At 37.9% G+C, this 14,218-nt stretch overlaps 1 protein-coding gene across 1 annotated transcript; it reads left to right on the forward strand.

Moving 5' to 3' along the window:
- Positions 1 to 12,528: 12,528 nt before the first annotated feature.
- Positions 12,529 to 13,825, forward strand: LOC103939495. Its single transcript, XM_009349588.3, has one exon. It carries the CDS (start codon positions 13,010 to 13,012, stop codon positions 13,823 to 13,825), a length of 816 nt encoding a protein of 271 aa, XP_009347863.1. The 5' UTR covers positions 12,529 to 13,009.
- Positions 13,826 to 14,218: the final 393 nt, after the last annotated feature.

Here is a 14,218-nt window from a genome sequence, read left to right on the forward strand (position 1 = left end):
AAGATACCTGGAATATCTTGTTGTGTCACGCCTTCTTTCCCAGCCAAAAAACCAGCAAACTGCCCAAGTAGAGCAGCTGGTTTGTTGTCAACATGACTGGTTGATACTTCATTCTCCCCACCACCTTGTTTCTTGTGAAGGAAGGCAGCAAATTCATTTATCAGCATGGCCGGATTAGAGGTGAACATATGTGCTTCCTCGGAATGAGAGGTCATGGTATGATTTGCCTTGGGTGATGAGTTGTGTGCTCCTCTAATGAAGCTCTTGTTGCTGTCCCTCGAATGCTTGGGTCTTAGTTCAGGATGGAGAATCCAGCAATGATCTCGTGTATGTCCACCATTATCACAATAGCTACACTTCACAGTGGGTTTCTTTCCTTTATATCTCCTCTCTTCACTAGCCTTGTGATTTGAGAAATATACCCTAGATTCTAGTATATTTGACTTTAATTCCACAGTCATGATTTTTTCTGCGAGTTTCTTCCCTTTGGATAGTGGCACACACACTTGAGAAGGAAGGAAGTTCAAACTTGCTAGAAGCTGAAAGATTTTATCTTCCTCAGCTCTCTTGATCAACACGGCAGCGTCAATGGTGTGTGGCCGATAAACATTCAACTTATTCCACATGGTGGTCAACTTGCCAAGATGATGCACAAACGAGTTCCCTTCCTGTTGTAGACTAGCAATATCCTTCTTTAGCTGGAACACTCGAGCTGCGTTATTCTGATTTCCATACATCTCTTTGAGATTTTTCCAGAGAACGTATGAAGATTCCGCATAACTGAAGATTTTTGCAATCTTTCGATCCATAGAGTTGAGCAGCCATGACATGACCAGCTGGTCCTTGCACAGCCAATCATTGTAATCGGATGAGGACACATCAGGTGCTGGAATCACGCCATTAACATAACCAAGCTTCGATCGTCCTCCTAACGCAAGGGAGACAACTCTCTCCCACGGGAGATAGTTAAACTCATTTAGTATGACCGAACTGAGACGTTGATTTGGATTGATATCAATGTCTAGATGAGATGAAGAAGACGCAGCATGCGAGTTTACTTCTTCGCCATGCACGGAGCTCTCTTCAGCCATGATAGAGAAGAAAGGGAAACAGGAAGACGATACTCAGAAGCAGGTTGATAGAGATCACTGCTCTGATACCATATTGAATTTTGAATGTCTATTTTTGTATTATGTAAAACAAAGTACAAGGAAAGCTCATATAAATGAGCGGAAGAAAGGAAAAGAAACAGAAGCCGAAAACAAGGAAAAGTAAAGCAGAAAACATGGAGCAACACTTCCTTGATTTATGCTTTACCAACAACTAAAGGTGAGGACAATCAATAACTAAAGCAAGGTGGAAATCCCTTGAATTAGTGAGAATGATAGCTGTCACCACTATGACAACTATGACAGCCATACTTAGTTGTTAGACTGCAATGTACCATACATACACCCATGCTTGCCGACTAGGATTTAGGATTAACTTAGACTAATCCTAGAACTTCTTCCAATAGTTTCTCCCTCGATACTGTTTAATCTGCGGTCTACTGGGGCATGCAACAAGGGTGTGTAAGGAAAAGCTCATAGAAGGCAACGAAGAGGGGCAATAGAGCCATATGGATGGGAAGCTGTTTGTGTATAAGAGCCTTGATGCAGAAGCGGATTTGAGAGGGAATTTTTTGAACTCGGCAAGGGGGAAGTCAACATAAATGGGCTATTTTAGAGGAAGAGCGAATTCACCTAAGACTCGTGGATGGTGGGCAGTGGAAAAGAGGGCCATCGAAGAGACAGACGTTATTCAGGTTCTAACTGGAGATCCCAATCAACTGAATTTGGGGAAAATTCATCTCGTAAGTCGAATAGAGGGGAGAAAAAGCCGAAAGATGAATTGATGGATATTACAGTCTCTCCTAATAAACCACGAAGGAATGTCCGTGGACCTACTGAAGCCATGGAATCGCTTGAGGCAAGGATATGAAGACAGTGGGAGGAAGAAGAGGTGGTAAGAAAGGCTAAGGAGGCTGTTTTTGACACTGGCCTAATTAGACCTGATAGGGTGATTGCTCCAAGAGCAATAAATGTGGTCCTAAAAACTCTTGATGAAGTTGTTGATGCAGAAATGGGATTAAGGCTTCTCAAGAAAGGGAACGGGAAATTGATCGCAATGTTGCGTTGCAAGATGTAGAGGAAGGTAGTGATACCATATGGAAGAATACAGGTGAGCATCAGTATTCCCTTGGGGGTAATGGGGTGTTAGGAGGGGCGGTTCCTAGGGATGATGACCCTTTCAAACTTAAGCCCGTTATTGAGGTAATTTTCAGGGCACGGAAAGGGAAGAAAAGCATGATTCATGAGGTTGAGACTAATCTAAGGAGTTGGAGGCAGAGTGTAGACGTATTCATTCGAAGAACGCACCACTATTGACTAAGCCGGATGAGACCATCCTTAAGGGGTCTCCAAGGGCGCAATGAAGATGATATATTGGAACTGTCAGGGCTAATTTGTTGGAGAAAAGTAGGCTCCACACCTTTGACATATTGATGCTCCTGGAAACAAAAAACCGAAGTCACCACTATGTATATTTAAAGCGAAAGTTAGGAATGGAATTTATGAATGTTGTTGAGCCCAAGGGTATATAGGCGGAGGATTATGCATTTTTTAGAGGAATTATACGCAGGTCATGTTAGTTAAATATGCAAGTTTTTTTTTTTATTGAAGTGGATTTTTATGATGAGTTCAAGAACAAAAACTGCAAATTGTTTGGAGTGTATGCAAGTGCGGACGATAAAACTCAAAAAGAACAATGGAGGATCTTGACACAATGTATTGAGGCATCCGATGAGCAGTGCCTTATTCTTGGGGATTTTAATGATATACAGGAAGATTCGGAAAAAGAAGGTGGGAATTATAGTTATGTGGCAAGTCGTCAGGATTTCTGTGAGTTTGTTTCGAATTCTTGGCTACTTGTTTTGGGTTTTATTGGTTACCCATATATGTGGAGGAACAACCGAGACAAAGGCCCAATCCAACAATGCTTGGATCGAGGCTTCGCTTCCGATGGTTGGATTGCAGAATATCCTGAGGCTAAGGTCTAACACGAAGTTTTGGAGGGCTCGGATCATGCCATGCTCATCCTAGATACGGATGGGGCACCACCACGGAGGAAAAAATGATTTATGTACGATCCGAGATGGAGTAAGGAAGATGGGTGTTATTTTGTGTCTGAGTGTTGGCGAAGGGGCTTCATTGGTTTCCATGCATATCAAGTTGTGGAAAAACTAAAAGTGGTACGTCATGGGCCACAAGAATAGAGACGAAAAAATGGTGGGAATTCAAAGGTTAAAATTGACTCTGTGAAATCGGAAATAAGGGCAGCCTATAAATCCCCAATGTTTGTTGGGGAGGATGTGAGAATGAAGGAGTGGGAGCTTAAACAGGCAGTGTGAGATGAGGAGGTTTATTGGAAATTGAAATCACGTACGCAGTGGTTGCTTGGGGGAGATAAAAATGTGTAATACTATTCATACCATGTTTTATACCACATTTCTATACCATCTTAGGTGACATCTAATGTAAACAGTCACATCATTTGAAAAATTTGTAAACCCCAAGGAAAAGAAGGAGAAAGACTTCTTGTATACCACAATCATCATTTAATTAACAAGTTTTTTCTTAATTATTAGTTTATTAAATAATGAATTAAATTTAAAAATCTAATTAATTCAAATGATGTGGTTGTCTACATTAAATACCACTTAAGATGGTATGAAAATGTAGTACAAAAATATAGTATGAATATCATTACTCGATAAAAATACAAAATACTTCCATGCACAGACTACGAAACGAAGGAGATGCAATAAAATAAGAGGGTTGGAGGATGATGAGGGAGTTTGGAGTGAAAAAGCCAGTAAGGTGGATGCTATTGCCGTCAATTATTCTAGGGGTTTGTTTGCAATGTGCCCTGCAAAGAATTACCGAGATGACTGATTGTGTGGAGGCTAGGGTATCTAAGGAGGATAATACGGAATTGGTGCGGCAAATTTCGGATGAGGAAATCCGGCTAACGGTGTTTCAAAATTACAACGCACAAATCCCTGGGTCCGAATGGTTTTACAGGAAGCTTTTTTAATGAATATTGGCAGGTTGTGGGTGCGGATATCATAAATTTGATAAAGGCTTTTTGGCATTCAGGGAAGCTCTTGAAGAAAGTTAATCACACCCATATTGCTCTTATTCCAAGGTGGCGAGCCTCAGAAAGATGACCCAACTGCGGCTGATATCTCTATGCAATGTAATCTACAAGGTGATTGCAAAGTTGATCACAAACCGGTTGAAGAGAGTATTGTCTCGGATAATTAGTTCGAACCAATCGGAGTTTGTAACGGGGAAACAAATTCAAGACAATATTTTGGTGGTACATGAGATCCTCCATACTTTAAACCATTAATATCAGGGTGTTGACTTTAATTTACCAATGAAGTTTTTTTTTTTTTTTTTTTTTTTTTTTTTTTTTTGACTTAGTCAAGGGTATCCCAAAGGCTTCCTAGGCCCAAGGACTAATCCCTCTGGCGCATGTGAAATGCTCCAACTGTGCATTGCAACACAGTGCTTGGCCACTTTGACAACTTCGGGGTTGGAATCTAAGTTGGGGAGCACACCCAGCTAGGTAAGAACCATTAGGCCACTTGCAGTGGTTACCAATGAAGTTGGATATGGCAAAGACATACGACTTAGTGGAGTGGAGCTTTCTTATTGATATGATGCGGAAACTTGGGTTTACGGATCTTTCTGTCAAAGAATTGAGGCATGTATTTCCACAGTTTCCTATAGTTTTCTGATTAATGGTCTGATTAATGGATCCTCCACTGGATTTATATAGACACAACGGGGTTTACGGCGAGGGGATCCCATATCCCCGTTTTTGTTTTAAGTATGTGCGAAAGGGTTTTTGGCATTACTGAGACGGAGAGAGGAGGTGGGTTCAATACATGGAGTGCATGTGGTTGAGGGAGGTATATCAATATCCCATTTTCTTTTTGCGAATGATCCCATTTACTTTGGTGTGAATTGTCTAAAAGGAAGGCGGAGGACAATTGTTCAATGTATGAATATTCATGGACGAGATGCATTTGGTAAGTATTTGGGTCTTTTTTCTAATTTTGGGCGATCTAAAAAGGCGGTCTTTGAAGAAGTTAGGAGAGTATTGGAGGCTCAAATACAAGGTTGGGCTAAGCATTTCCTTTCATTGGCCGGAAAAGAGGTTTTAATCAAAGCCGTTGCGATGGTTTTACCGAATTATGCGATGTCCTGTTTCAAGATACCAGTGAGTTTATGTAAGGAGATGGAGAATCTAATTGCGAAATTTTGGTGACGAGGGAATCAATGGATGAGTGGAGTTCATTGGATTGCATAGGACAAGTTGAAAAAAATGAAGAAGACGGGAGGACTGGGTTTTCGGCACCTTAAATGCTTTAACCTTGCCTTCTTGGCTAAGCTTGGATGGAGATTGTTGCAGAATCCTCACTATTGGCTCAGGTACTCAAGAAAAAATATTTCCCTGACCGATCTTTTATAGATGCGAAAAGTGGAAAGAAGGCTTCGTGGGGTTGGAAGGGTATTTTGCAAGAAAGGCAAGTTCTGAAGCGGGGATTGAGATGGAGGGTTGGGGATGGGAGGAATATTACGATATTGGAGCATCCATATGGCTGCCTACGCCTAACACTTTCAAGGTGAGATCGAAACATGTTCTTATGCCGCATATGGTGAATGACTTGATTGACCCCGAGTTGTATTAATCAACAATCAAACAAGTAGAGTCATAAATCTAGAGTCTTAAGTAAGTGCCTATTTATATGTATATGAGAGTTTTGAGCAATATTTGGGTAAAAATTACACTAAGAGTATACTTTCAATACTTAATTATATATTGAGACAACAATTTTTAAACATTTCAAGAAAGGACATTTTTTAAACCCGCGTAAGATGACGTCATTTCTTGTTTTTCCATTAGAAACAGAGTTACGTATTCTGTTAAATAGCGATTTGCGGTGATTCGAATCATTCAAATATATTTTCATTTCTCTGCTGTTTTTCTTTCTTTCTGAAGTTTATCTATTCCGATTTATCTTTCATCATCTCCCTCAATTATCTCTTGCCATAATTTCTATTCGAATCATTCAAGTTTTCTTCGAAGGTAAGTGTTTCTCTCAAGTTTCTCTCTCTTAATTTTATGTTTTTAGAGGTGTTGTATGTTTTTTAATTTATTTCGGTTTACATTTTGAAAGTGTTGTATGATTTTTCAGTTTTTTATTGGTCGCATTGAGTTTTTTGAATTGTTTTTGTTTTTGCAGTCATGGTTTTTTAGTTTTGAAGATTTTGATTCGGTTTTTATTTGATCGAGTGTTTGGCGAAGGTGATTTTTTGTTGTACTGCTTTTGTTTTTCATTGAAGTTCCTTTTGTTTTTTACAGAATAGTTATCATATATATTTTGTTAGATTTGGAATGGATTATGAGTTAGTTTAATATTAGGTGAAGGCTATTAATATTTATGCAGAATCAATTCATAGAATTGTGCAGAATCAGTTGGTATAAGTTTTTTGTTTTTTTTTTGTTGGGGGAGGGGGTGGGGGTTGGGGACCCCCCCCCCAATTAAACATTTAATAATTTTCAATGTAATACTTGTGCAGCATTAACTCATAGAATTATGCAAAATTAGTTGGCATAAGTTTTAGGGTGGGGGGAGGGGGGGTTGGGGGGAAACCCTCCCCCCCTCCAAATAAACATTTAATAATTTTCAACGTAATACTTGTGCAGCATCGGTTTTATATAATTAACGTAATACTTGTGGATCATCAATTTTATGTAAACATTTTTTTAAAGGATAATGGATTAGAAACCAGTTAATGGATTATTTAATCATTTTTGGCATTTTGTGTTGCATCTATGTTACAGATATTTGTGCAGCATTAGTTTTTATTGATTATTAGATTTACATTTTAAAATGCATATATATATATATATATATCTAATTATTTCTATGCAGCATTAGTTTTAACTTTATGTTTTTATTTTTATTTTTATTTTGGTGTAGATCATGTCCGTTGTTAAAGTGTTGAAGTGTGTATATGAAAATTGTGTAGTAGTTATGCTTCTTTATCTATATACTAGTTATGAGGATTTGTGTGGGCAATTAACTTTGAGGCTTTCTGTTGAAATACTCATTATATGGAGGCGAACCAAACTGGTTATTAGAGTGCAATGAAGATATTCATACCCTTCTATTAGTGAATAACTTGATTTCAAATCCAGTTGTTGATGTTTATGTTCAAGCTAAGAAGGAGATGTCTATTGTTTCGACTGGTAGTGTGTTGTCTTGACTAAGTGAAGCTACTAGTATTGGAGATGAGAACCAATTTTTGGGTAAGTACGACTCTTATGGACCTCACCATTATGCAACAAATGAGTGGCAGAGTTGTATTTCTTATGAGGGTCAAAGTTATGAAGATGGTGCAATTGAGTTTCATAGAAAACTTACACAATACTCTATTGAGGTTGGTTTTGTTTTCAAGTTCACTAGGAATGATTGGAAGCGTGTTACTGCTATTTACTCAAAGAAATTGTCGCAGGGCTGTCAATGGCGTGTTCAAGCTGTTGTGCAACAGCTTAGTGATTGTTTTATCATTAAAAAATTAAATAATATTCATACTTGCACTGGACGTATTCGTCAAAATGAGAATTAAAGGTTTGGCCCTTCTGTTTTGTCCTCTTTGTTGGCTGCCAAGGTTCGTTCGAATCTGTCTATTAAGATAAAGGATGTTATGAGAGAAATGAATGAGAGTTATGGTCTTGATGTTAAATACCCTGCAGCTTGGCATGACAAAGAGATTGCATATAATGAGGTTAATGGTGATGAGGCTCTCTCCTTTGGATTTTTGCCGTGGTACCTTGATCAGTTTGAGCATGTCAATGATGGATCATTTTGTGCACTAGAACTTAATAATGATAGTAATCGGTTTGAAAGGTTATTCACATCTTTTGGAGTTTGTGTTAAAGGATTCCTATGGTGTAGATCAATGTTGTTTCTTGATGGTACGTTTTTTAAAAGAAGATATACTGGTACTCTTCTTGGCTGTTGTGCTAAAAATGCAAATAATGGTAAGTTTTTGTAATTGTTATAAATTACAGATTTGTGATATCGTTTTGAATTTCAATATTTATGTATTTTGGAGAATCAGGTTATTCTTTTTGTGTAGATTTGTGTATTAAAGTGCAACCTCAGTATGTTGGTTAAGGGTCGACACTTAATTTGCATGCATGAATTTGATGCTAGAGTATAAGGGAGTTTCACGTAATAGTTATTCACTTATATTCACATGTAGTGGAGGTTACTAGTCACAATCGTGTTAAGTAAATCCTTGGTATGAGTCTCATGCGTTTCATAGTGATGAATACCTTGTCAATGCTTATGATTTTCATAGAACTTAATGACTTTTGACATGTATCTCTATCATGCGTTTCATATAGGGAACTTGAGAAAGATAATTTGGTTGCGATGCGTATTCCATCTAATTCAATGAAATAAGGAAAATCTGATGGTTGATTGTGCGATACAATTAACTTGGGGCGTTGTCATTCATGATTTAAAGGAATAATAACTAGAAATCGATTTGTATGCATATGTGTCATGTGTGGAGATGAACCCTCTAACTAGCCTTTCACCCATTTAATTCACCCAAATTCGTTTTTACAAAGTGTTTTATACAAAGTTTCTGTTTTAAGTTTTAAATTCGTCAAAAGCAATCCCCCTTTCATTTAGTCTTGTTATTTGAGTCAAAATCTATTTTCTTTTAGTCTTTTGAGTCAAGTTAAGTTGTATTTTCGTCAAAATCACTTGTTAAGTCTAGAATTGAGTCTTTTTGATTGCTTGTTGTTGTTTTGAGTGTTTTGAGTTAGTTTTAAGTCTATAGAGTCTAGTTTAGTGTTTTTGAGTCGTATTTTTGTTGATTAGCATCCCTTCTAATCCCCGGCCTAAAACGATCCCTACTTTCATATACTACAATCATAGGGTTTTAATTTGCGTGTTAGAATATTTCACATCAATTTTGGCGGTGATTTTTTTTTATTGCAAAATGTTTTACTTTTGGCGTCATCTTCATAAATAAAATGAAACGATCATGAGTATAATAAATTATCAAATAATAAGAAGTCATATAAAAGACAAACTAGATGCAAAGGGTAGATGCTTAGCACACAAGCTAGATGCAACATCACTAAACACACAAGCTATATGTAGCATCACTTAGCGCGCAAACCATATGCAACATCAATTAGCAAACAAGTAGATGCAATATCGCTTAGCTCACAAGTAGATGCATCATCAATTAGCAAAACAAGATAGATGCAGAATTGGTTGTTAACATACAATGTAGATGCATAATTGTTTTAACACAAGCTTGATGCATATTCCTTTTTTCTTTTTCTACAACATATTTATGTGCAGAACCAATTTACAAACAGAAAGTGAACCAAAATTAATTTACAAAGTGCAGCATCAGTACAAAATATAGCATCAGTTCAAAGTGCAACATCGAAGCTAGACGGTTAATATTTTAACTCACAAAATTTATACGCATAGTCACTTTCTTTTTCAGATGTTGGAGAATCAATATACATATAAACTAAAAAAGCGAAACTGAAACATCTAAAACATTGAAATTATTTTTTCTCGAACTGGAACATTGAATTTTTTGTAAAATCAAGTGCAAAAAACACTTGATAATGCATGCATTTTGGATTGTTTTGAAAACTGTCTTATGCAAAAACACTTGATAATGCATCCAAATATTTGATAATGCATTCATTTTTGATAGAGTTCGAAATATAATCATGCAAAAGGACGATTCTGAGAAGTAGGAAAACCTTTGAAACACTGATCTTTCTGGAAATTCGGCTGAATTTTGTGAATCACTTACTGAAAATCTAGTTTGAAAGTGTCGGAAACTATGAGCATTTTAGGGTTTTTTTTTTGGGAAGTATCTTTTGTGTGATAGGAATTTGAAATGATAGGTTTGGGGAAGAGGAAACCACGGGTATTGAATAAGGGAAAAGGGAAAGGAAACCAGTTAGTTTTTATGATTTTTGTCGTGTAGTGGTTAACGTGGCCATTTATTAACAGTTATAGTCGAGTGGCATGGGCCATAATTTAGTTGGTCTGTTTCTTTTTGGGTTGGGCTTGGTTTTCTGTTAGTGGGTTTTTTTTGTCCCTCCTTGTAATGTTTTAAAAGGTGTGAAGTTGTGTGAAATATGGTACATATTTATGTCTCTATAAGTAAGGCTCCCTAAAAATATGTTGTCTTAAAAAAGAGAAATAACAATAGTATAATTTTTCTATTAAGAAAAGAATAATATTAAGGGAACTTTAACGAAAAGCTCCTGGTACTATTCACTTTAACAAAAAAAAATTACATTTCTACATTAAAAAGTCCATCATGGTACCATTCACTTTACCCTTTATTTTGTCCTTATTGTTAAAACTCAAAGTTTTCAAGTCTTTTTCATTAGTTTTCCTTAATATTAACGCTAAAAACAATAAAAACAAATAAATGTTTATCTTTTTTTTTCTAGGGTTGTCATGAGAATATCCAAGAAAAGATGCATATCTATTCTTAAAAAAAAATAAATACAAAAACAAAAAGATGCTTATCTCTCTATCTTGTATTTGAGGAAAAAAAGATATAAAAAATAAAAGAGGAACAGGATAAAAAAAAAAAAAAAAAAGATAATGGGATAATAAATGTTAGCAAAGTGATGTCAGTTTATATTTTAAACTCTTGCCACCTGATAATATTTTTTAATACAAGCGATATTACTCTTTATATTGTACTAAGAAGAGAGTTTGAACGTAGAGCTAATTGGGTTTAAGAAGAAAAGAGGAAGGCCCTAATTAGTTGGTAAACAATCTGTCATGGATTCATCTCATTATTAATCTTCGGTTAAGGTTTAAAGCAAGTCCAAATTTGAACAAATGACAATCTATCATGTAGTATTGGCAAACAATTTTTACAGTGTGTTTAGACGAGATTTTGAAGTTCCATGAAACTTTTGTTTTAGGGAAAAATAACAATCTATCATGTAGTATTGGCAAACAATTTTTCTTTTCTTTTTTTTTTATTTTTTTTATTTTTTTTAAGAAAAACTATCGAAAAGTCCAAGAAAAAATTTAGTTTTAATGAAAAAGAACAAATAAAGGTGTAGTAAATAGTACCAGGAAAAAGTTAAAACGTAGTTTTTCGTTAAAAGTGAACAGTACCGAAAGTGTTTTGTTAAAACTTCTTTTTTTTGGGACAAAAGATTTTCTCCAAAAAATTGTTTTATTTAGGGAGAAATTCTAGCGTCCGGTACCAGACCACCTATTACTTATGGCACAGAGACAAAACAACACCATGGCCCACCCTTCTTGATTTGTTATGCTAACTTTGGCCCATTCTTTGTCTCACTCTCTTTCACACGATCCCAAATCACCTCTCACACAGAAGAATCCCTACTATATAGGTTATCAAAGCTCGCATCATAAGTATGAAACATTTAGCATGTTGCTTTCTTGATTCTGGAAGGTGTTGATCTTGTTGGAACCAAATTCGCGCACCACCTGTAGATGGTTAAGGCACAAATTCAAGTAACTTGTAAAACAACAAACCACAGTAAGCAAGCCTAAGAACGGGGGGAGGGTGTCATTGCTGGCCAAAGGCCTTCTGACGGACAAGTCAGTAAGCAAGTATAAGACTCAAGTAGTGGGCAAGAGAATAACAGTGCAGTGATTGTGTTACTAGAGATGTACAAACCCTTGAACAATATATTTATATTAGTCGAGAGAGACATTTTTAGGATAGAATCCCTAAGCTGGGAGAATCCTACATAATATTTAAAAGTAAATATTGCATCCTCTTTAGTAGTATGATTACTTGGAGCACACATAAATTCATAGATTGTAAGAACTCCAAGACACATAGAGGATCTGGCTGATTCTAATCCAGATCAAACCCTTGAATCTTGCAGAATAAGCATGGTCATTCTCAGCGAAGTCACTTCAACTTTGCCCGCTGCTCTGGAACAAGATAATGGTGGCATTGCTACTGAGTTAATCCATCTCCGCTCAGAGTTGTTGAGTCCACGACCGAATTTGTGAGATAATTATGTTCTGGTCCATCTGAGTCCGACCTTGAAAAATCATGGATCTCACATATAAAATTGACAATGTTTGGCATTTTCTCTGTTTTTATTTATGCTTGTGATAATTTTTCAATAAGATATCTTTCTTTTTTTTAGTATGTCGCTATTTTTATACTAAGGGAATAGAGAGTTCGACTAAACTAAACAATAGGCAACCTAATTTGGTATCGAATTTGTAATCCACGAAATTCGAACCTAATACCTTTCACTTCTAATTGAAAAGGAATACCAGCAGACCGTAATACTAAATGGCAACTAACATATCTTTTTAAAAATAAAGTTTTTGTTTATGGTAATCACCTTTGTTCGTACCATTTTCGGTGTTTGGATGGAACATCGATTGACGTGGCTTGTGAACACTTCATCATGCCATCAAAGCTCCCAACAATAGGAGAATCATCAAACATAACATATAAAAAATGGAATGCTTCTAATTAACCCCATTAATTTTTTACTTTTCAGCGCATAAATTTGATTCCAACTACATCATCCACCCTGTAACCACCGCAACTGGGACCTTGGCCACAAACCCAAGCCATCCACTTCATTTTTTACCCTACACGAATATTGCCCCAGTCTAATCAGGACCCGCCATCCCCCAAACTGTCTGTTTTTTTACTGCGCCTCCTCCCTCTCACCTCTCTCCCTCCACCGGCAAGCCATGCGCCGACGACGTCCCCGTTTTTGAATCTCATCAAGGCCGTCCGTTTTCTCTTCCCCTTCTTTCTTGCTCGTATCTCGGCCCTCCAATTCCGCCTGAGAACCGACGACGAGGATGATGAAGAAAGAAAACGGAGACGACGATCGTGTGCACGTCTTGGAGATCAACCTCGTCTCCGCCCAGGGTCTCAAGGCTCCCTCCGTCACCCTCCGCCGCATGCAGACCTACGCTCTCGCCTGGGTCGACTCCGCCCACAAGATCCGCTCTCGGCTCGACAAGGTGGGCGGTGAGAATCCGACATGGAATGATCGGTGCCTCTTCAAGGTCCCGTCCGGATTCCTCTCCAGCGAGACCTCCCAGGTCTCGGTCCAGATCTATGCCGTCGGATGCTTCCGCGATCACCTCGTCGGCACCGTCCGATTTCTGATCAACAACTTTCTCGACGTCTCGTCCACCATTCCATCGTTTACGGCGATCCAAATCCGGCGACCTTCTGGAAGATTCCGAGGCGTGTTGAATGTGGCCGCGTTGGTGATCGACGGCTCGAGTCTGGCTCCTGCGGTGAGCGAGCTGCCTGCGATCGGGTACCGCGACCTGATGGGAATGGGAGAGAGCTTCCGGCGCCGGCGACGCGACAGCATGACAAGCAGATCGAAGAATTACTCCAGCGATTCGAAGGAGAACTCTTGCACTGAATCGACGGAAAACTCGGACTTGAGCGAATCGGTGGCGTCATCACCAGAGACGCCGTTGCCGCCTCTGAAGGAGCTGAACACGATCAGCGAATTGGCGGGAACAAGAAGCCAGGTGTTGAAGGCTCCTCCAACGGACGGCTCGCGTTTCCTGTGCTGCTTTCTGACGCAGAGGAAGATTAAATACAATCCGTCGGATCAGAACGCAGATGGGGCCCACAGCAGAGAAAGGTATTAAAGGAGAGTATAAAATTTCCAGGCGGGCACTGGAGATTGTTGGCTGTTACAAAGAACGTAAATTTGTACAAAATATTGTGTGCAAAAAATTATGCAATTGGTCGTGTAATAATAATATGATCAAATTTTCCTCTATATTTGAGGTGTTTCAATGGCAATCCAAGTGGTGGACCGGTGGATTTGCACATTTCTCATTTATTTTCAAGATTTGGTTTTTCATGCATTTTGCATTAATAATGTTCTTTGTATTACATTTACTGTTGCATTTAGAAATTGTGGCTGGAGCAATTTTTACCATTGTGACTATGCGAACAAATATAAGTTGGTTTTTTGTTTAAATCATGTCAAAAGTACATAATACTAGTAACCCTAGTCATCTTCTTTTCTCTCGCAC

The sequence above is a fragment of a genome, unplaced genomic scaffold (assembly GCF_019419815.1).
Source record: "Pyrus x bretschneideri cultivar Hongxiangsu unplaced genomic scaffold, Pyrus_bretschneideri_v1 Contig4, whole genome shotgun sequence".
Taxonomy (NCBI): domain Eukaryota; kingdom Viridiplantae; phylum Streptophyta; class Magnoliopsida; order Rosales; family Rosaceae; genus Pyrus; species Pyrus x bretschneideri.